We start from the raw sequence: 19,060 nt of genomic DNA, 5'->3' as shown, positions 1-19,060 counted from the left end.
GCCCACTCATTAATGCACTCTTTAATCACTCCTCCACCCATCACCATCCAGCCTTACCCATTCATCAACCAGAGTTAGAGTCTCCCATCTGCCGATTTATTACCCAAATATCTTAATGGCTTTAATTGGGCCGAGAGCCAGGAGCCTCCTCGGGGTCTCCCTCGAGGGTGCGGGGCGCAAGCACTGCCACCTTGCCAGGTGCCCTAGGAGGAAGTTAGCTGGGAAGTGGAGCAGCAAGCAAGCGCCCACGTAGCAGCCTACATGCTGGGCCACAGGGTCAGCCCCAACGTCAGTCCACCCCCGGGCCAGGGGGTGAGCCCCAACGTCGGTCCACCCCTGGGCCACGGGGTCAGCCCCAACGTCAGTCCACCCCTGGGCCACGGGGTCAACCTGGGTGTCCTCCATGCCTCCTTCACCGTCCCTCCCTGGGCCACGGGGTCACCGTCCATCCCTCTGCGGACATCACAGCTTGCTCCCTCTCTGTAATTGCCTGTTACATAAAAAGAATTTTTAAAAAAGATTTATTTATTTTTATTGCAAAGCAAAATCAAATACACAGAGAGGAGGAGAGACAGAGAGGGAGATCTTCTGTCTGCTGATTCACTCCCCAAGCGGCTACCATGGTCAGAGCTTAGCATGGACGCCCATACGGGTCCATGGGTGCATGCAAGGCGAGGAGTTTAGCCACTAGGCTATTGTGCTGGGCCCCAGAATAAATAAATCAAAGGAAACCTATGTTACAGGAGCAGCACAGAGGCTCATTTGGCCAGTCTTCCACCTCAAGTACTGGGATCCCACATGAGTGCTGGTTCAAGTCCCGACTTCTCCACTTCCCGTCCAGCTCCCTGCTTGTGGCCTGGGAAAGCAGAGGAGGGCTGCCCAAAGCCGTGAGACCCACATGAGAGACCCGGAAGAAGCTCTTGACTCTGTTGTGGTCATTTGGGGAACGAACCAGCGGACAGAAGATCTTTGTCTCTCCTTCTCTTTAAACCTGCCTGCCTTTCCAACGAAATGAATACATTTATTTTAAAAGCCACCCTTGTGGCGACCTTGCCGCCATGCGTACCTCCTGCCCTCAGCCTCCTTCCCAGAGCAGAAGTGCGTGCTGGGACGAGGCAGCGGCCGGGGACCCTGCCACTCCTCCTCCTTTGCTTGGTGAGCCCCCGGTCCCCTGTCCTAGAGCGGTATTCAGCCAGCACGGGGCCCTTCCAGGGCATCCTTCGCTGGTCTCCCGCCCCCTCAATCCCACTGCTGGCTGTGGCCATGCTCCTGCTCTCCTCTCTGCCTCCCCGTGATGCCATCCACCCTGGGGGGCACCCCGGGGGTTTGGGGTCCATGGTGTCTCCCACCCCCTTAGGCCCAGTCCCCTGATCCCACAAGGCAGCCACCCCCAGGGTTCACAGGCACGCAGAACCCCACGGCCCTCCCTTGTCCACGGCGATGTCCAGCCAGAGCAGGCCGCAGTGGGCTGGCCCTGTACCCTAGGCCTGCAGTGGGTGGTCTTACAGAGAGTGACCACCGCAGGCCGGGGAGGAGCAGCCCTGGGTCTTGGCCACCAGGCTGGACATGGCAGGTGGCTGCCCAGCCGTCCTGGGCCCCCGCAGGGGGCGGGTGGGGACAGCTGCATGGAAGCCTCACCCTGTGTGCTGGCAAAGACAGGACATGCTGTTTTGGGGGCAAAAGGGGGGCTTTCAAGACCCCGGAGGCTGGAGGGGGTGGGGAGACAAAGGGGCTGGCAAGGAGGCAGGGACAGGCTGCAGCTGGCCGCCAGAGGGCTGGCCGGCCCCGGGCCTAACTCCGTCAACTTTTCTATTTTGGGCTGGCCGCTCCTCCCTTGGGGGATTCTCCTTGAGCCTGTGGGAACCCACTGAGGCGAGACCTGCCCCAGTCCCCCACCCGTGCCTGGGGGCGGGCACGCTCTGTGCCAGCATGCAGGCCACAGTGGCCCGCACGGGCTGTCAGCATGCCTGAAGAACCCTGCTCCCTCCTACGGAAACTTCCGGGTCCTGGAGCACGTCCCTGATGAACACCCCTCCTTCCTGGAGCGGCCTGAACCGCGGAGGTGCCCACGGGAGACAAAGGGCCGTGGACGCTGGCCGTGGACTGCCGTCCCCATGTGATCCCACGATGCACTGTGGGGCAGCCCACAGATGCTGGCCGAGGCTGCAGGGCCCGCTGAGGCTCCCCTATCCGCACCTGTGGAAGCGGGCCTGGCCCGGCGCCTGGGGTAACAGGGACAGATGGGGCGAGGTGCACAGATGCAGAGCCAGCAGCGGGCTGATCTTGAAAATGGCTCCCAAGCAGCTCCGCAGCCTGTGCAGAGCCCCTGGGCCTCCCCGCAGCCTGTGCAGAGCCCCTGGGCCTCCCCGCAGCCTGTGCAGAGCCGCTCCGCCTTCCGCACGGGCTCTCCCCGGAGCTGCCTCTCTCTCTCTCTCTGGTCCTGCTCGGGGTCCTCACTGAGGACGCCGGGAGAGGATTTGCCAACCGCACGGGGTCAGCCTAGCTGGGGCTCACATTCCTGGGATTTCTGCCGGGAGACCCCGCCCAGCGTGGCTGGAGTCGGACTGCAGCTGCCGGCCTCCCTGGCTCTCCCTGGCTCTCCCTGGCTCTCCCTGGCTCTCCCTGGCTCTCCCTGGCTCTCCCTGGCTCTCCCTGGCTCTCCCTGGCTCTCCCTGGCTCTCCCTGGCTGCTGAGCTCCCAGCACCACCTGGGAGCAGAGCTGACCCCTCGGCCCACCCCCGTCCCAGGAGACACGGGCTTGGAGGCCAAAGTGTGAGATCTTCCCTGTGCTGTTTCCCGGGGGAGGAGCCAGGCCCAGCGCCCCTGCCTTGGGGGGAGGGGACCACCCCATGTCCCTGCCCTGAGGGGGGAGGGGCAGCAGGTCCAGTGTCCCTGACCTTGCTGACCTTGGCGGGGGAGGGCACCAGGCCCAGCATCCCTGACCTGAAGGGGAGGGGACAAGGCTAGTGTCCCTGCTCCAGTGGGGGGGGTGACGGGACCAGGCCCAACCTCCCTGATCTTGGTGGGGGAGGGGTACCAGGCCCAACGTTCCTGCCCAGGGGAGGGGGGCACCCTCGAGTGAGGGAGGCAGACCACCGCATGAGCAGTGAGGGCCAGGGTGCCAGCAGGGACCAAGGATGGAGCGGCCTTGAGGAAGGGGCTTCCCAGGTGACCGATCCACCCCACAGGCCCACCCAGGACGGGGTGTTGCTGGAGACACCGGCAGTGCCGGGATACCTGGATTGCTAGTCCCTTCCCAGCCTCAGCCAGGGCCCGGCAAGGCGAGCAAGGAGCAAGAATGCATGTGGCAGGCCCGGCGCGGTGGCGCAAGTGGTTAAAGGTCCTCGCCTTGCACGCCCGGGATCCCATATGGGTGCCGGTTCTAATCCCGGCAGCCTCACTTCCCATCCAGCTCCCTGCCTGTGGCCCGGGAAAGCAGTCGAGGACGGCCCAAAGCTTTGGGACCCTGCACCCGCGTAGGAGACCTGCTTCGGATCGGCATAGTATCGGCCTGTTGCACTCACTTGGGGAGTGAATCATCGGACGGAAGATCTTCCTCTCTGTCTCTCCTCTCTGTATATCTGCCTTTCCAATAAAAAAATAATAAAAATAAATCTTTAAAAAAAAAAAGAATGCATGTGGCAAGGATGCCGGGGTGAATAAAAAAATAATAAAAATAAATCTTTAAAAAAAAAAAAAAAGAATGCATGTGGCAAGGATGCCGGGGTGAATAAAAACATAATAAAAATAAATCTTTAAAAAAAAAAAAAAAGAATGCATGTGGCAAGGATGCCGGGGTGAAGCACGGTGAAGGTGTGCAGGAGGGAGCCCCCCAGGGCGTGGCTTGCGTGGCACCCTGCTCCTGCTGCACCTGAGCTGTGGAGCAGGCTGTGCGGGTGGGCGACCGCTCAGGGCTGGGAAGCAGCCAGGGCTGTAGCCAGCAGGCTTCAGCTGTCAGTGGGAGGCTCACGGCGACCCAGTGGGCGGCTCATGCGTCACTGGAAGGTGTCCAGGAAGCGACACGGATCCTGAGCTGGTGGCCCTGGCAGTAACTAGAAAAAGAGCTGAGTGGAAAAACCCACTGAGCTCTGGCAGGCAGCTCAGGCCGTGGCCCGCCGAGGCGGCCTCCCACGGGGCTTCGTGGCATGGACACCGCCGCTGCCCAGCGTCATCAACTGCCATTGGAAACGCTGTGCCCGCCGTCCAGCGTCCACTCTTGGCGCAGGACAGCAGTGTTCAGCTACCAGCCTCGCCCATGCTCTCATCCTCAGCTGCCAGGGCCAACACCCCCGAGCAAACGCTCACCACAGGGTGACAACACTCAGGTGTCCAGAAGTTTACGTCCTATGAGAAAATTAATTAATTAAATTCCTAACTTTAGTTCTGTGGTTCCCAACGACTTCCTTCTGCTGCTACTCAGCCTGCTGCCTTCTTCTTTTTTTAAAGATTTATTTGTTTAGATTTATTTATTTTTATTGGAAAGTCATATATACAGAGAGAAGGAGAGACAGAAAGAGCTTCTGTCCACTGATTCACTCCCCAAGTGACCACGACGGCCAGAGCTGAGCTGATCTGAAGCCAGGAGCCAGGAAGCGACTTGCTTCTTAATATGAAATCTGTTCACAAAATGGCTTCACTTTGGTTCAGGCCTGCGTGACTTTGCTGAGCTGTCCTTTGTGTTTCTGTGCAAGATGCTATGCCCGTTTCCTGCCTTTTGGGCCAGTGACCTCTGGTTTCACGAATCAATATTGTATAATTTATTTACTCCTTGTTCCTATACCTGTGTCCTGCGGCTGCCCAACTCACCTGCTTCCCATAGCTGTGTAATTCACTCGAAAAAAAGCCATGTAATCTGGGCCCGGCGGCGGCGGGCGTGGCCTAGCAGCTAAAGTCCTCGCCTTGAACGCACCGGGATCGCATTTGGGCGCCGGTTCTAATCCCAGCAGCCCCACTTCCCATCCAGCTCCCTGCCTGTGGCTGGGAAAGCAGTCGAGGACGACCCAAAGCCTTGGGACCCTGCACCCGCGTGGGAGATCCAGAAGAAGTTCCTGGATCCTGGCTTTGGATCGGCATAGCATCGACCATTGCACTCACTTGGGGAGTGAATCATCGGATGGAAGATCTTCCTCTCTGTCTCTCCTCCTCTCTATATATCTGACTTTCCAATAAATAAATAAATAAATCTTAAAAAAAAAAAAAGAAAAGCCTGGGCTGCGCCTCTAGGGGAGAGGCTTGCATCGATGCAATATCAGGACTTCCCTTCCACTCATTCACTCACCCAACAGACCACCTACCCACCCGTCCGACAGCCCCACCCAGCCATGCACCCAGCCAGCCGTCCACCCCCCTCTCCTTCCATTCCCTGCTCATCCACGCAGCCATGCACACCACCAAGTGTGTGCTGCAGCCGGTACATGCTGGCCTGGTGCTTAGTCCGCTGGCTGTGGGATTCCGGGCAGGTTCTGTTGAGAACCTCTGATTTTCTCCTGGTGTGAAGGAAACAGTCAAGGTGCAGGCTTCCCAGGGCGTCTCTAAGCTCCGCCCAGAAATGCAGATTACTGGAATGAGAAAACCTGTTGGACTATGGGAAAACACCATAACCGAAGATGCTGCAGTAGCAAGTGTTTTCTGCGGCTTTCCCTGGCCCAGCCAGCCTTTGGCTGTCCTTCCTCCCCTCTGGTCTCCCTGCTTGCTGCTGTAAGTTCTCGGCCCACCCTGGCGGTCTCCTCTGCCCCCAGTCCGTAGATTTGAGGTCCTAGGAGGGAATTTAAGCTATGGCAGGTGTTGCTCCCTCCTTCCTCTGCTGGCAGGTCTGAGCGATGTGGCTGACAGCTGCGTGCACGCCCGGTTCTGTCAGGGACCCTTGCAGCTGTGCCAGGTCAACCCGGGCGGGGTCCTCTCTCACAAGCCCCTTCGCCCCGCCCGGATTCCAGCTCGGGTGCAGGGCTGCACACGCCTGGGAGAGGGGTGGGTGCCATCCCCTAGCCCCGTGTGCACCCTGGAAGTGCCTATGCTTTGGGGGTGCTGCCTAACCGGCTCCCTTCTCTGCAGGGCGTGGCTTCCCAGACCTGGGGTTGGTCGGTTCTGGGGTGTGTGTGTGTGTGCTGGGGAGGCCAAGGCGGCGTCTCCCCGCGCCCGGGAGGTGAGCTGGGTGCACAGGCCGCCGTGGCGCACGTGGGACAGTCCGCGGGCCCGGGCTGGGGCCTTGGAGGGAGTGTGTGTGTGTGCCTGCCCACGACGGCGGGACGCGCGCCCTCGGGCTCGGGGAGACGCGGGCGCGGAGAGGCCGGGCTGCACCGGGCCGGGCTGCGCGGAGAGGCCGGGCTGCACCGGGCCGGGCTGCGCGGAGAGGCCGGGCTGCACCGGGCCGGGCTGCGCGGAGAGGCCGGGCTGCACCGGGCTGCGCGGGGCGAGGGCGAAGCGCGCTGCCCGCGGCCTCGCGGCCCTCGCGGCGGCCCGTAGCGCCCGGGCCCGGGGGCCGGCTTTGTGGCGCGCCCCGCCCCGCGCACGCGCCCCGCCGCCCCGCGCCCGGCGTCCACCCCGCGCTCCGGGCCAGCGGCGGCCGACGCCACGACGGCCGGCAGGTGAGCGGGGCCGCGGCGGGGGGCGGCCGGGCGCTCGGGGCGCGGGGGGCTCCCCGGGGCGCGACGCCCCCCGCCGCCGCACGTGCTCCCGCCGCGCCCCGGGCCCGGCCCCCCGCACGCCCGCGGGGCTCGGCTGACAGGCCGCGGGCCTCTCCGGGCGGGCCAGGGCGGCCAGGCCGCGCTTTGTCACCGTGCGCCCCTCCTCGGGGTGCTGGCGTTCCGCGGGGCGCTCGGGCAGGTGGAGGGAGGCCAGAGGGTGTGGGCTCCCCGCTCCAACCTCCCCCGAGTGCGTCGGTGCCCGGCCCCGCACGCGCCCCTGGACCCAGGCCCCGGGGGGACACCCAGGCCCCGGGGGGACACCCAGGCCCGGCTGCCTGCTGTGCTTGGCGGGGGCGGCGGGGGCTCCTGTGCCCCCGAGGCCCGGGTGCTGGGAGCGCGGCCGGCGTGGGGCCCCAGTCCATCCCGTGGGATGCAGACCCAGGGTTGGCACGCCTCCTCTGCCTGCCGGTCCGCCCTCACCCGGAGGCAGCCGTTGTTGGTGGCCGTGGGCACTGCCCCCTCCGTCTGTGGCCCGGGGGTGCTCAAGTCTGCAAACCTTACTCTGCTCGGTGGTGGTCCACTCTGCACGCTGGGCGGGCAGGGGTGGGTGGCGATGGCATGGCCAGGATGCCCCAGCTTGGTGCCGGGACCAGATGTGGCACCTGCTGCGGGCAGGGACCAGGGCTGGCACCTGCTGCGGGCAGCACGTGTCCTCACACAGTGGGCGCTGTGGCCATCCCCTCTGCTCTGCCTTCGGGAGGCGCCGTTCGGGGCTACCCCGTTCCCCAGTTCCAGGCCTGGGCGCCGGCTCCTGTTGGCAGGCGTCTCCCCGGCTTCCCTGGTCTGAACACCCCCATGCGTGTGGGGGTGATGGAGGACGAACAGAAAGCAGCTGAGCTGAGGCCTTGACCCCCAGGGACAGGGCGCCTCCCTCCTCCCCTGCCCACCGATACCACTCGTGGCTCTGATGCGCGTTTATTTTGGATTTGTTTCCTGGAAAGTCAGTTACAGGGAGTCCTCTGGTTCACTCCCCACATGACAGTGGCTGGGCCAGGTTGTTCCCGGAGCCTGGACCTGCGTCAGGGCCTCCCATGTGGACGCAGGGGCCCAGGCACGTGGGCTGTGCTGCTGTCCCAGGCGCAGGACGGTGGGAAGTGGAGCGGCCAGGGCTGGGATAGGGAGTGTCGGTGCCTCAGGTGGTGGGTTAGTGTGCTGTGCCACTGCACTGCCCCAGAGTAAAGCAGCTTTTAAATGGGGTTCACCTGCTGTCATTTGTGCTGGAAATTAACTTTTCAAAATGCTGTTTCTTTGTTGGGCTAGGTTCCCTCTGCAGCCCCCTGCCCTGCCTCTGCTCTGCCCCTTGCTGCCCGGTGGGCCTCGGAGCCATGGCCACAGAGGAGAAGAAGCCGGAGAGCGAGGCCGCCAGAGCTCAGCCCACGCCCTCCTCGTCAGCCACGCAGAGCAAGGTGCGGCAGGGGCCGTGAGCGGAGCAGCCGGGTCCGAGCCTGCTGCCTCGCTCTGACCACGGCCCTGCACAGTGCCTGGGGGGCCTGGCAGGGCGGCCCCAGACCCGTGCGCAGTACACGCTGCTCACGCATCTGCTGGGTTCGGCCGGCTGCCCCTGTCCAGCCATAGCATACCCCTGGCCTGGGCTGCTGGAAGCAGGGCCTTTAGCAGGGCAGCAGGGCCTGCAGGTGCACTCTGGGAAACTGAGTCAGGCTGGCGCAGCTGGGAACCTGGCAGGGTTACCTGTCGTGTGGGGAGTAGATCGACAGAGCCTCTGCTCCCAGCCCCCAAGGTGGGGTGTCAGGAGGGTGCTGCCGGGTGACACATAGGTGGACCTCCCCTTTGGTGCTAGGCCTGGGTGCTGGCTGTGGGCACCTGCGGGCCAGAGCTGGGCCTCCCCATGGGAGTGGGCGCCTGCGGGCCAGAGCTGGCCTCCCCGTGGGCGTGGGAGTGGGCGCCTGCGGGCCAGAGCTCGCCTCCCTGTGGGCGTGGGAGTGAGCGCCTGCGGGCCAGCGCTGGGCCTCCCCGTGGGCGTGGGAGTGGGCGTCCGTGGGCCAGAGCTGGGCCTCCCCGTGGGCGCGGGAGTGGGCGCCTGCGGGCCAGAGCTGGGCCTCCCCGTGGGTGCCCGCGGGCCAGAGCTGGGCCTCCCCATGGGCGTGGGAGTGGGCGTCCGTGGGCCAGAGCTGGGCCTCCCCGTGGGCGCGGGAATGGGCGTCCGTGGGCCAGAGCTGGGCCTCCCCGTGGGCGTGGGAGTGGGTGCCTGCGGGCCAGAGCTGGGCCTCCCCGTGGGCGTGGGAGTGGGAGCCCGCGGGCCAGAGCTGGGCTCCCCGTGCGTGTCAGTACCCTGCAGTGCCTTCTCGCCCACAGCCCACTCCTGTGAAGCCCAACTACGCCCTCAAGTTCACCCTGGCTGGCCACACGAAAGCCGTGTCCTCTGTGAAGTTCAGCCCCAATGGCGAGTGGCTGGCCAGCTCCTGTAGGTGACCAGGCCCGGCTGGAGCCGCATCCCAGACGTGGGGGGACCCTGAGCTGCCCCTGTCCGGGCGCTGGGCAGCAGCCGCTGGCCCTGAACCTGGCCGCCCCTCTTCTCTTTCAGCTGCCGATAAACTCATTAAAATTTGGGGTGCGTATGACGGGAAATTTGAGAAGACTATATCTGGTCACAAGCTGGTAGGTGCGGCAGGGCAGGGTCCCCAGGCCCGAGGCCAGGCTGGTGCGGTGGGTCGGCTGGCCCTCCCCGACCGCCAGGGCGCTCACTGCTCTGCTTCCGCCCTCCCCAGGGAATATCCGACGTGGCCTGGTCGTCGGATTCTAACCTGCTCGTCTCTGCCTCCGACGACAAGACCTTGAAGATCTGGGACGTGAGCTCGGTAAGGCTGGCCCCGGGAGGCGCAGGCGGGTGGGCAGGAGGGCTGGGTGCCTGGCCCCGGGAGGTGCAGGCGGGTGGGCAGGAGGGCTGGGTGCCTGTCCCCGGGAGGGGCCCCGGGACGCGTGGGCTGGGTGCCTGGCCCGGGCCGTGGCCTGACGCCCGTGTTGCAGGGGAAGTGCCTGAAGACCCTTAAAGGGCACAGTAACTACGTGTTCTGCTGCAACTTCAACCCACAGTCCAACCTCATCGTGTCGGGCTCGGTGAGCGGCTCGGGGGGCGGGGGTGGCCTGGGAGGCTGGGGGGGTGCAGGGGCTCCCCTCGCGCTGTGGGCTCACGGCGTCTGCTCTGTCTTCAGTTTGACGAAAGCGTGAGGATATGGGACGTGAAGACGGGCAAGTGCCTCAAGACCCTGCCTGCTCACTCGGACCCCGTGTCTGCTGTAAGTCCCTCCGCCGGGCCTGGCCCTGGGGTCTGTGCAGCCTTGTGGGGGCGCGCTGCGTGGGAGGTGCATTCTGCGTGGCAGGGACGGCCCAGCCGAGCAGAACTCGGCGGATGCGGGCTGTTGGGGATGAGCCAGAGAGGGACGCATGGGGCACCTGTGCACAGCTGGCTGGGGGCGCGGGGCACGGGGCAAGCTGTGAAGGCCTGGCCCGGCGTGTGGCGGCGTTCTGCCCAGCAGTGCCCAGAGGGCACCTCCAGCCCTGCGTGCACAGTTGCCCGGCCACAGTGCCCTCCGGGGTCTGGGCAGCCCCTGCACTGCGCTCTGTGGGCTCGGCTCTCGAGGCAGACCGGGCCCACCGCAGCGCCTTCCACTTGGCCACTCCGCATGAAGTGGCCCTCAGCTTGCCCAGCACGCACTGTGATGATGACCCGGAAGTGAACCGGCTTTTCTCCTGCTTTGTTTTCAGGTTCATTTCAACCGTGATGGGTCCTTGATTGTATCGAGCAGCTATGACGGCCTCTGGTGAGCGGGGTCGGGTGTCCCCGGTCAGATGTTCAGTCACAGCTCAGTCTGCTGTGCTGGGGGTCAGGGGCCCTGGGGACCCCCTAGCTGGTATAGTGTGGCTCTTTCTGAGGAGGCATCGGTGCCACTGTTGCCCCCTCCTCCTGGTCAGGCGCGGTGGAGCATGGGACGGGAGGCTGTGGGTGAGGGAGGTGGGAGCAGGCAGGCACAGGGCTGGGGCCACCGGGGAGAGGCCAGCTGGGCGTCATTGCTTGGGGCTTTGCCCACCAGCCCTGCCCCATGCTGCTTTCGGGAGCCACCGGAAGCCAGGTAGGGACAGCTGGGAGCAATGGGGGTGGGTAGGTGCTCAGCAGGTGGGTGACACGGGCGGCCTTGGAACGGGCTCTGAGCGCTTGGACACTGCGTGCTGGGCCGTGGGCACGCTGCCATGGACGAGCCAGACGCCAGGAGTGCTTTGCAGTGTCCATCCCAGCACTGGCCTGGACCTGTGCGCCAATGTGGCACACGCTGCCCAGCTAGGGAGCCCAGCAGGGGCACGTTGGTGATGGAACCTGGAGAAGTTGAGCAGGGGTACTGGGAAAGTGTGTGAAAAGTGGTCACAGGGGAAGCTCTTCTCTCCACTGCCTGGGGTGCGGGCAGCCAGGAGCCAGGATCTCCATCTGGCTCTCGCAGGGGCCCATGGACTTGGGCCGGCCTCTGCTGCTCTCCCAGGCACCTTAGTAGGGAGCTGCATGGGAAGTGGAGCAGCTGGGACTTGAACTTGTGACCTTATGGGATGCTCACAGCGCAGGCGGTGATGCCTGCGACGCTTGAAGCCCCCAGGTTTAGGGACCCTCTGGTCACTCAGCTCAGTCCATGGGCTGGCTGTGGTCCTCGGTGGGCTGGCCGCGGTCCTCGGTGGGCTGGCCGCGGTCCTCAGTGGGCTGGCCGCGGTCCTCGGGCTGGCCGCGGTCCTCGGGCTGGCCGCGGTCCTCCGTGGCCCTACCCATACAGGGATGTGCTGGAAAGGACACGTGGCACTGCCCCCCCAGGTGCCTGTGTGTGGGGGTCAGTGGTTACAGGTAGCCTGGGGTCACCAGGCAGGTGGTCCCTGTGTGGCGGTGACAGGAGTGCTAGGGGTTTTTAGGGACGTGTTTGCAGATGGCAGGTCCTGGGAGGTGTGATGTGGGGGGGTTCCTGGAGGGGGAGGTTTCCGTTTTCCAGCCCACTCATACCGGCGTGACTTCGAGCTGAAGAGGTGCCCAGCTCCCCACCCCAGGGGGCCGAGGCGGTGGAGAGGGAGGAGTTAGACCTGCGTGGGTGGCTGGGTGTGGTCTGCCGTGGGAAGCTGTGCACCCCCGCGGAGAGCATGTGGAAGTGGTTGGGTGGGTGCAGGAGTGGCGGCAGGTGTAACCCCGGTACCCGGTGCTTGCCTTCTGTCTGCAGTCGCATCTGGGACACCGCCTCTGGCCAGTGCCTCAAGACACTGATCGGTGAGTGCAGCCCCGGGCTGTGACCCCTGTGCTCCCTGCTGGCCCGTGCTCCCTGCTGGCCTCTGTGCTCCCTGCTGGCCGCTGTGCTCCCTGCTGGCCGCTGTGCTCCCTGCTGGCCCGTGCTCCCTGCTGGCCCATGCTCCCTGCTGGCCGCTGTGCTCCCTGCTGGCTGGCAGGCCTCTGCCAGGACTGGCTCAATAGCCCCTGGCCCCAGGGCCTCTGCTGTCATGCTGGCCCCTGGGAATGCCTCCGGCAGCACCCTGCCCCCTGACCTGTGGGGCTGCAACTATGTTTTGTTGCTCTGAGGGGTTGGGGGACTGGCCTGGGTGCTGGGTGGGGGTTGGGAGAGTGGGCGGGGCCTGTGTTGGGAGGGAGCCAGGAATGTTTGAGAGAGTGTGTGTGCCTGGGAGGCCTGGGGGTCTGAGGGCCTGGGAGACAGGTGGGCAGCTGTGAGCTGCTGCCCGAAGACTGCCCCCAACCCCCAGGGCGTCCCTGCCAGCCTTGGGCAGGGTCCAGCTTGAGAGGGAAATGGGGGGCCATTGAGGAGCCCTGTGGGTTGAGCTGGCTCTGGCCGCAGCTTCTGCTGGGTGGTTGGCTCCCCTGTGTCTGCATCTGTTCCCCTTGTGTGGACACACTGGATTGCGGCCCCTTTCCCCCAAGGGCCTCTGTTCAGAACCACCTGCCAGTGCCCTTGGTTTTTTGGCCAGTCGGTCAGACCCTGGCCTCCTGGCTGTCCTAGCACAGGCACCCGCAGCCTGGCAGGCGGGCGCGCTCGGAGCAGCATTGCAGTAGGCTGCAGGGCAGGGTGGGAGGGAGGGCAGGCGGGGGCAGGTTCCCGTCTGCTCCCTCTGGCTTCTCTGAATGCCCGGGCCACTGCCTGCAGGCTCGAGCTTGGGGCCCCAAGGCTTCACCCCGTGGCATCCCTCTGCAGTGCTTGGCATCGGCCGGCGGAAGTCGAGGCACCAGCTAGCCTGCGGTGGTAACGCTGAGCCCTCCCCGGTGCTTGGGACACCATGCAGGGGCAAGGCTGGTCTCTGGAGGAGCACAGCGAGTCCTGGGCTCTGCCCGTGGCACCTGGCCGTGAGCCACAGCCCTGGGGTCAGCACTGAGCCAGGCTGCACTGTCCATCAGGGCTGGCTGGGGGCTGGCCGAGGCTCAGGCTGCCCGGCACCAGTCTGCTGTCGGCCTGGGTCTCAGCTAGTGAGCGAGCCCTGCTCACCGCTCGGATGGGTGTCGGAGATGGCCCAGGGTCCTCCGTGGCGTGGTGGTGTTGGCACGGTGCACAGGCCTCCTGGTGTGTGTCGTGGGGTGTGGGCGCTGCCCTGCACGCCCTCCCGGCGTCAGCCTGGCTGTCTGTTGCAGATGACGACAACCCGCCGGTGTCCTTTGTGAAGTTCTCTCCGAATGGCAAATACATCCTGGCTGCCACCTTGGACAAGTGAGTGCCACCGTCCCCACGGGCCCGCCCCGCGGCTATCCACCGCCTCCCCCAGCCCACGGCAGTCCCGCCCCCCACTGGCAGGCATCCGCTGCCCTGAGGTCAGGATCCCTGCCATTGGGTGCCATCCTACTCCCTCTTGAGGGTGCCTGGTTGAGTCTGGCATGGGCAGCCTGCGGTATCTCATTCAAGTCTATAGCCCACTTGGGTCGGGCAGGACGGCTGTGGGCGCCCTCCCGGCGGTGCGGCGTGGCAGGGCGGCTGTGGGCACCCTCCTGGCGGTGCGGCGTGGCAGGGCGGCGTGGCAGGGTGGCTATGGGCGCCCTCCCGGCGGTGCGGCGTGGCAGGCAGCCCCTCACTCCTCCCCTCTCTCTCAGCACACTGAAGCTCTGGGACTACAGCAAGGGCAAGGTGAGTGTCCTGGCTTGTTGTGGTGGTGACACGGGGCGGGGAGCCGAGGGCTGTGGCAGGGTCAGCCATGTCCCCGTCAGTGGGAGGCGCCTGCTGAGAGTCTGGGTTCCGGCTGAGCCCGGCCCGCACCCCGCCCGCCTGGGGTTCTGGCTGAGCCTGGGGTTCTGGCTGAGCCCCACCCTCGCCCCGCCCCTTCAGTGCCTGAAGACCTACGCCGGCCACAAGAACGAGAAATACTGCATCTTCGCCAACTTCTCCGTGACCGGCGGCAAGGTTGGCAAGCTCGCCCGCTGTCCGGGGAGCCACTCGGGGGCCTCTGGATGGCGCGAGGGCGGCGGGGGGCTGGGGCTGGGGAGGCACCGGAGGAGGCCGGGCACCTGCTCCTAACAGGCCCCTACTGGCACTGGGCATGGGGCCGAAGGGGGCAGGTGCCCCCGGGCGGGAGGGGCAGGGCTGGGCATCTCCTGAGTGCTTGAACCCTGACCCGCCTGCCCAGTGGATCGTGTCCGGCTCCGAAGACAACCTGGTGTACATCTGGAACCTGCAGACCAAGGAGGTCGTCCAGAAGCTCCAGGGCCACACAGGTGCGCGGCGGCCTCTGCTGCCCTCCTGCGGGCTGCGGCTGTCCCGTCCCCAGGGGCTCCTGGCGTTGCTGTCCCCACGGCTGCCTGTGTCTGCCCGCCCTGCACTTACACTTTGTGTTAGTGGAGCCTCTTGGGCATGGGGCTGCGGGTAGTGGCCACACGCTCTTCCGCTGTCCCGCGTGGGCTTTGGCAGTCAGTTCCTGCCCTCCCAGGCCCTCAGTCCGTCCCTGCAGGGGGACGTCTGTCCTCAGCCCCACAACCCCACGGGGCCTGGGGCACGTGGGCTGTGACACGCTCAAGTTCCCCTTCATCCGCTTCACCAGATCTGGCGTCCCCACCGGGCACGCGGGGCCTGGCCGAGGGGGAGCACGGGGCAAGCGGTCTCACGGCCGCGTGCGGGCCCGGGGCCCCTGGGCAGTCCTGAGGCTGGCCGCGGGACCCACCCTGTCCTGTCTGTCCTCAGATGTGGTGATCTCCACAGCCTGCCACCCCACCGAGAACATCATCGCCTCGGCCGCGCTCGAGAACGACAAGACCATCAAGCTGTGGAAGAGCGACTGCTAGGCCCTGCCGTGCGCCCCCGGGGACTGGGCGGGCCGTGCGCGGGCCGCGCCTGCCGGGCCGGCCGGAGCCCGAGCAGTGGGCCAGGGCCGCGGCAGGGACGCCCCCTCCATGTGCTGAGTCGGCAGCGTTGTGATTTTGTTTTTCAAGGGTGACGTTGAGTTTCTCGTGAGTTGTGTCTTTCCAGTAAACGTCCTGCACCTTTCTTACTGTGTTAATTGCCCAGCGCACCTGCTGGGAGCAGAGGCCGCCTTGGCTGCAGCCGCTGGCCTTGTCCCCGCCCCGTCTAGCCCCCCCTGCCCTGCTGGTCCCCGCGGGCAGCCACTGGCCAGTTTGGGCCTCACTGGATTCCCACTGGCTTCTCAAGTCTTTCTGGAAAACCAGGCTGGGTGGTGGGAGAGGCCTGGGCCTGGCTGCACAGCCTGGGTCCCTGCTGGGCCCATGTCTCCTGGGGCGCCTGCAGCGGCAGGAGGGCTTGGTCCTCACCGTGGGCCCCCCGAGTTCAGGGAGAAGTACCCTCTACAGGCGTCCTGGAGAGGGGCTGGGTGGGAATTGAGGAAGCTCCCCACAGCCTGGCACCCACAGTCCTGCCATGTAGGTGGGCCGGTGCTGGAGCCCAATTTCTGATGCAAAAGACACCGTGTGGTGGTGGGTAAGAGGGGGACGGAGGCCCCCCAGCCTCTCCAGGCAGTCTGGCCCACCTGGTGCTCAGCGTCCCTAGGCCATCCGGTGGTGAGGGCTGGCTGCTCTGCCGTGGGGCTAGGGGGAAGCGCCCTGCGGGGATGGGGATTTGCATCTCAGCCAGCTGGGCCTCGGTGGAGGCCGGAGTCCACGGGCAGAGGGCTCCTTAGGGTGCGTGGGCCAGTGTAGCGGGTGGGTCAGGCATGCCCTGCCAGCAGGTCGCTGAGGCCCCCGTGGCCGCTGTGAGGGAGGGGCAGAGGCACAGGGAGAGCCCCGTCTGCTGGGCGTGGTGAAGGCTGTAGCATGCTGCTCCGTCCCGTCCCTGTCCCCTCGTGGGGATCCCTGCGCTCGGGGGTCTGTTCTGTTTGTGGCCACTCACCTGGGGGAGGTGCCGATGGTGGTGTCCCCAGTACAGTTTTATTTTTTCTACATTTGAATTCTCTGTTGTAGATTTATGTAAAAACACATTCTTTTCGAAAATAAAAGATTTTCATGTCTTAAAAGTTTCTCCTGTAGGATGTTTTTTAGGACTTATGTATTTCAGTTATGAGAGCTCTTCACCCCTGGTTCACTCCCCGCATAGATGAGGGTCAGCTGGGCCAGGCTGCAGCCAGGGGCCACCGGGCACGGCTCTTCCGGGGGCTGGGTGGGCTGGGGGGCGCGCTGTGCTGTGGGGTCCATCGTGCACGGCTCTCCCAGGAGCAGGGGCTGGGTGGGCCGGGGGGCGCGCTGCACTGTGGGGTGCTTGCAACGGCTGTGCCTTGGGGAAGACCCAGGAGGGCAGCACCTGGTGGCCGTCCCCTCTGCCTGGCTGTGCCTGGTGGTGGTCCGTGGTGTTGAGTGCCAGCCTGGAGGGAGGGTCCTTGCCGGCACTGGTGGTGGGCCACGATGGGCAGGCCGCTCGCGGGGAGGCACCCAGGGAGTGGGCGCTCTGCAGCTCAGCTTTCGGCGGTCAGAGGGGCCGGGACTGGACCTGAAGGTGCCCTGTTGCAACTGGTGGCTTAACTGATGGAGCCAAAATTTCAGCGTCTAAAAAGTGGTGTTCGGGGACAGAGCCAGGCGAGCAGGAAGGGGACCTGTCCACTGTCCACTCTCCTAGGGGTGGCGGCCGGCCTGCCTGCAGGAGCCCCACTCCTTGGGAACTCATGGGCACCTGCCAGGTGGGCACGGCCGGTGCAGCGGGCCCTGTGTCCTGAGCCTTGCCAACTGGGTCCCCCACTGGCAGCGGGAGTGGCACCCCGCGTGCTGGGCTGGAGCTGCCCCGGGCTGCAGCCCGCAGTGGGCAGCTGCAATGCGCAGGGGTGCCCTGTGTCCTTTGCCTTGGTGTCTTCACGGTGGGCTTCTGGGTGTGGAGATGGGCGTGCTGGGGAGGGAAGAGGCAGACTGGGGAGACGCCCAGGGCAGGGCTCTGCTGTCTCGTGCCCAGTGCCCACCGCGCTGGCCCTGGTGCTCGGGCGGCCCACAGCGCCCAGCCCTCCTGTAGGAGTGGCCAGGGACTGTGGGACCAAGCATGGCGCCGCGAGTGGCCTAGGACAGGAAGGAGCTGCAGAGGCGGGTGGAAAGCAAAAAACAGTGGTTAGATGCCACGAAGTAGGTGGCAATGCCTTAACCGTATGCGTGTTGTCAGGCCCGAGGGCCTCTTCCATCCTTGTCAAGGGGAGTGCTAACCTTCTCTCCTTTCATACAACACGACTCACAATCCGGCCGCACCGTATTTAAAGGCGAACGTGCCCGCCACTTCACGCAGAGGGTGAGTGCGCGCCCGCGGTCTGCACGTCACACTCGGGGAACACCCGTCAAAAATGAACACCAGCAACTGCTTCCCACTGAAGAGTTTTGTTAAACTGAACGGGTAGAGGGAAAAAAACCCGTTTTGTGTTTAATATATTCATACAATCAACCAATCAGAGGCTTAGGGGAGTACCCGGAAGCGCCGAGCGTCCTGCCAAGAGGCTTATTCCCCCGGAAACAAAACAGGGCGGGCGCGCGCGCTTCCTGCGGCGACGCGCCTCCCCCTACCCCGGGCCGTCCGCGGAAGTGCAAGTGGCTGGCGACGAATCAGTGGGCGGCGCTCGGAAGATCCGCCCATGGACTTCCGGGCGTAGCCTTGCGCTTGGAACTGTGGGTGCTTGGGGCGCTGACAACCGCGGTCCGCATCGTGTGCGCATGCGCTGCCGGTGCCGGCACCCCTCTACACAGCTGTGCATGCTCCGGGGTTCATATTCCGGGGTGCAGGCTCCGGGGTGCTCGCTCGGGGTGCAGGCAGGGTCCGGGGTGCGGGCACAGGGGTGCGGGCTCCGGTCCGGGGTGCGGGCTCTGGGGTGCGGGCACAGGGTTGCAGACACTGGGCGCCTACGTTCACGCTCGAGCGCACGTGCCCCGTGCACCCCACACACGGGAACGGCGCACAGGGTTGGGACTGGGGTGGATCTGCCCACCAAGAGAGGCCAGCTGGGCCCCGGGCTGTGGCAGGCCAGGGCGGGCCAGGCAGGTGCAGGTCAGCCCGGGCAAGGGTGGCAGGCCGGGAATGGGGTGCACAGGAACGGCCTGGGAGCTCGGAGGGTCCTGCACACATTTGTCCCCAGGGCTGCCCGTCCCCAGGGCTGCCGTCCCCAGGGGTGCCTGTCCCCAGGGCTGCCCATTCCCAGGGCTGCCCATTCCCAGGGCTGTCCGTCCCCAGGGGTGCCTGTCTCCAGGGCTGGGCGTCCTCAGGGCTGCCCGTCCCCAGGGGTGCCCATCCCCAGGGCTACCTGTCCTCAGAGGTGCCTGTCCTCAGGGGTACCCACCTCCAGGACTGCCCATCACCAGGGCTGTCCGTCCCCAGGGGTGCCTGTCTCCAGGGCTGGGCGTCCTCAGGGCTGCCCGTCCTCAGGGCTGCCCGTCCCCAGGGCTGTCTGTCCCCAGGGTTGTCTGTCCTCGGACCTGCCTGGCTCCCCCTGCTCCCCACCTTGGGGTGCTCTGTCACGGTTCAGGACCTGGGGGTGCTGCAAACCCAGCAGGGGGATCTGACCTGGACCTTGTGTGTGGCCTGTTAGGGCTGGAGCGATCTTGTCCAGCCCGTGTCCCAGGAGGGTGTAGTTCCAGGCACTATGGGGGCGCGGGGCCCCTTTCTCCGTTGCCTGCTTCACTGTCCCATTGCAGCTGGGGGTTTTGGTCATGGACTGGCCCTCCCGTGGCCTGCCCGCCTCAGGGGTCCGAGTCCAGCTTCTACCCCAGGCCACGAATGGGGCTGCACCTGTGGCCAGCCCAGGGGTGCCAGCAAGTCCTTGATTGGGGACACCTGGGCGGCCACATGCTTCCAGTAGCATCTATGGAGTACTGGGGCGGGAGGCCTTTCCTGGGGCTGCTGGTCCCTGCAGGGCTGGGTGGGGTAGCCATGGGGACCCGGCTGCTTGGCCCCTGCCTGCTCACGTTGTGGGGACTGGTGGGTGGCCCTCGCTGGCAGTCCTGG

At 65.4% G+C, this 19,060-nt stretch overlaps 1 protein-coding gene and 1 non-coding gene across 4 annotated transcripts; one reads left to right on the top strand and one right to left on the bottom strand.

Moving 5' to 3' along the window:
• The first annotated feature begins 5,629 nt into the window (after positions 1 to 5,629).
• WDR5 (WD repeat domain 5) lies at positions 5,630 to 16,112 on the top strand. Of its 3 annotated transcripts, none has more exons than XM_040963385.1 (14): positions 5,630 to 5,697; positions 7,944 to 8,089; positions 8,997 to 9,105; positions 9,226 to 9,299; positions 9,410 to 9,499; positions 9,669 to 9,758; positions 9,854 to 9,937; positions 10,407 to 10,462; positions 11,888 to 11,934; positions 13,297 to 13,372; positions 13,750 to 13,783; positions 13,982 to 14,056; positions 14,280 to 14,367; positions 14,831 to 16,112. In XM_040963385.1, the coding sequence occupies exons 2-14, from the start codon at positions 8,009 to 8,011 to the stop codon at positions 14,929 to 14,931; spliced, it is 1,005 nt and encodes a 334-aa protein (XP_040819319.1). In that variant the 5' UTR covers positions 5,630 to 5,697; positions 7,944 to 8,008; the 3' UTR covers positions 14,932 to 16,112. The 3 variants fall into 3 exon arrangements, with proteins under 3 accessions (XP_040819319.1, XP_040819320.1, XP_040819318.1); XM_040963386.1 differs by lacking the exon at positions 5,630 to 5,697 and adding an exon at positions 6,560 to 6,584 and having other exon boundaries at positions 9,854 to 9,934; XM_040963384.1 differs by lacking the exon at positions 5,630 to 5,697 and adding an exon at positions 6,561 to 6,584.
• Positions 16,113 to 17,173: 1,061 nt separating this feature from the next.
• On the bottom strand, positions 17,174 to 17,299 carry LOC121145169. The gene has a single exon (XR_005881966.1). It is a non-coding gene; the product is annotated as a U6atac minor spliceosomal RNA (small nuclear RNA).
• Positions 17,300 to 19,060: the final 1,761 nt, after the last annotated feature.

Source organism: Ochotona curzoniae, unplaced genomic scaffold, assembly GCF_017591425.1.
Source record: "Ochotona curzoniae isolate NIBS_2020 unplaced genomic scaffold, NIBS_Ocur_1.0 scaffold_3208, whole genome shotgun sequence".
NCBI classification, from domain to species: domain Eukaryota; kingdom Metazoa; phylum Chordata; class Mammalia; order Lagomorpha; family Ochotonidae; genus Ochotona; species Ochotona curzoniae.
Note: the sequence above shows the minus strand (reverse complement) of the source record. Positions and strands in the feature narration are given on the sequence as shown.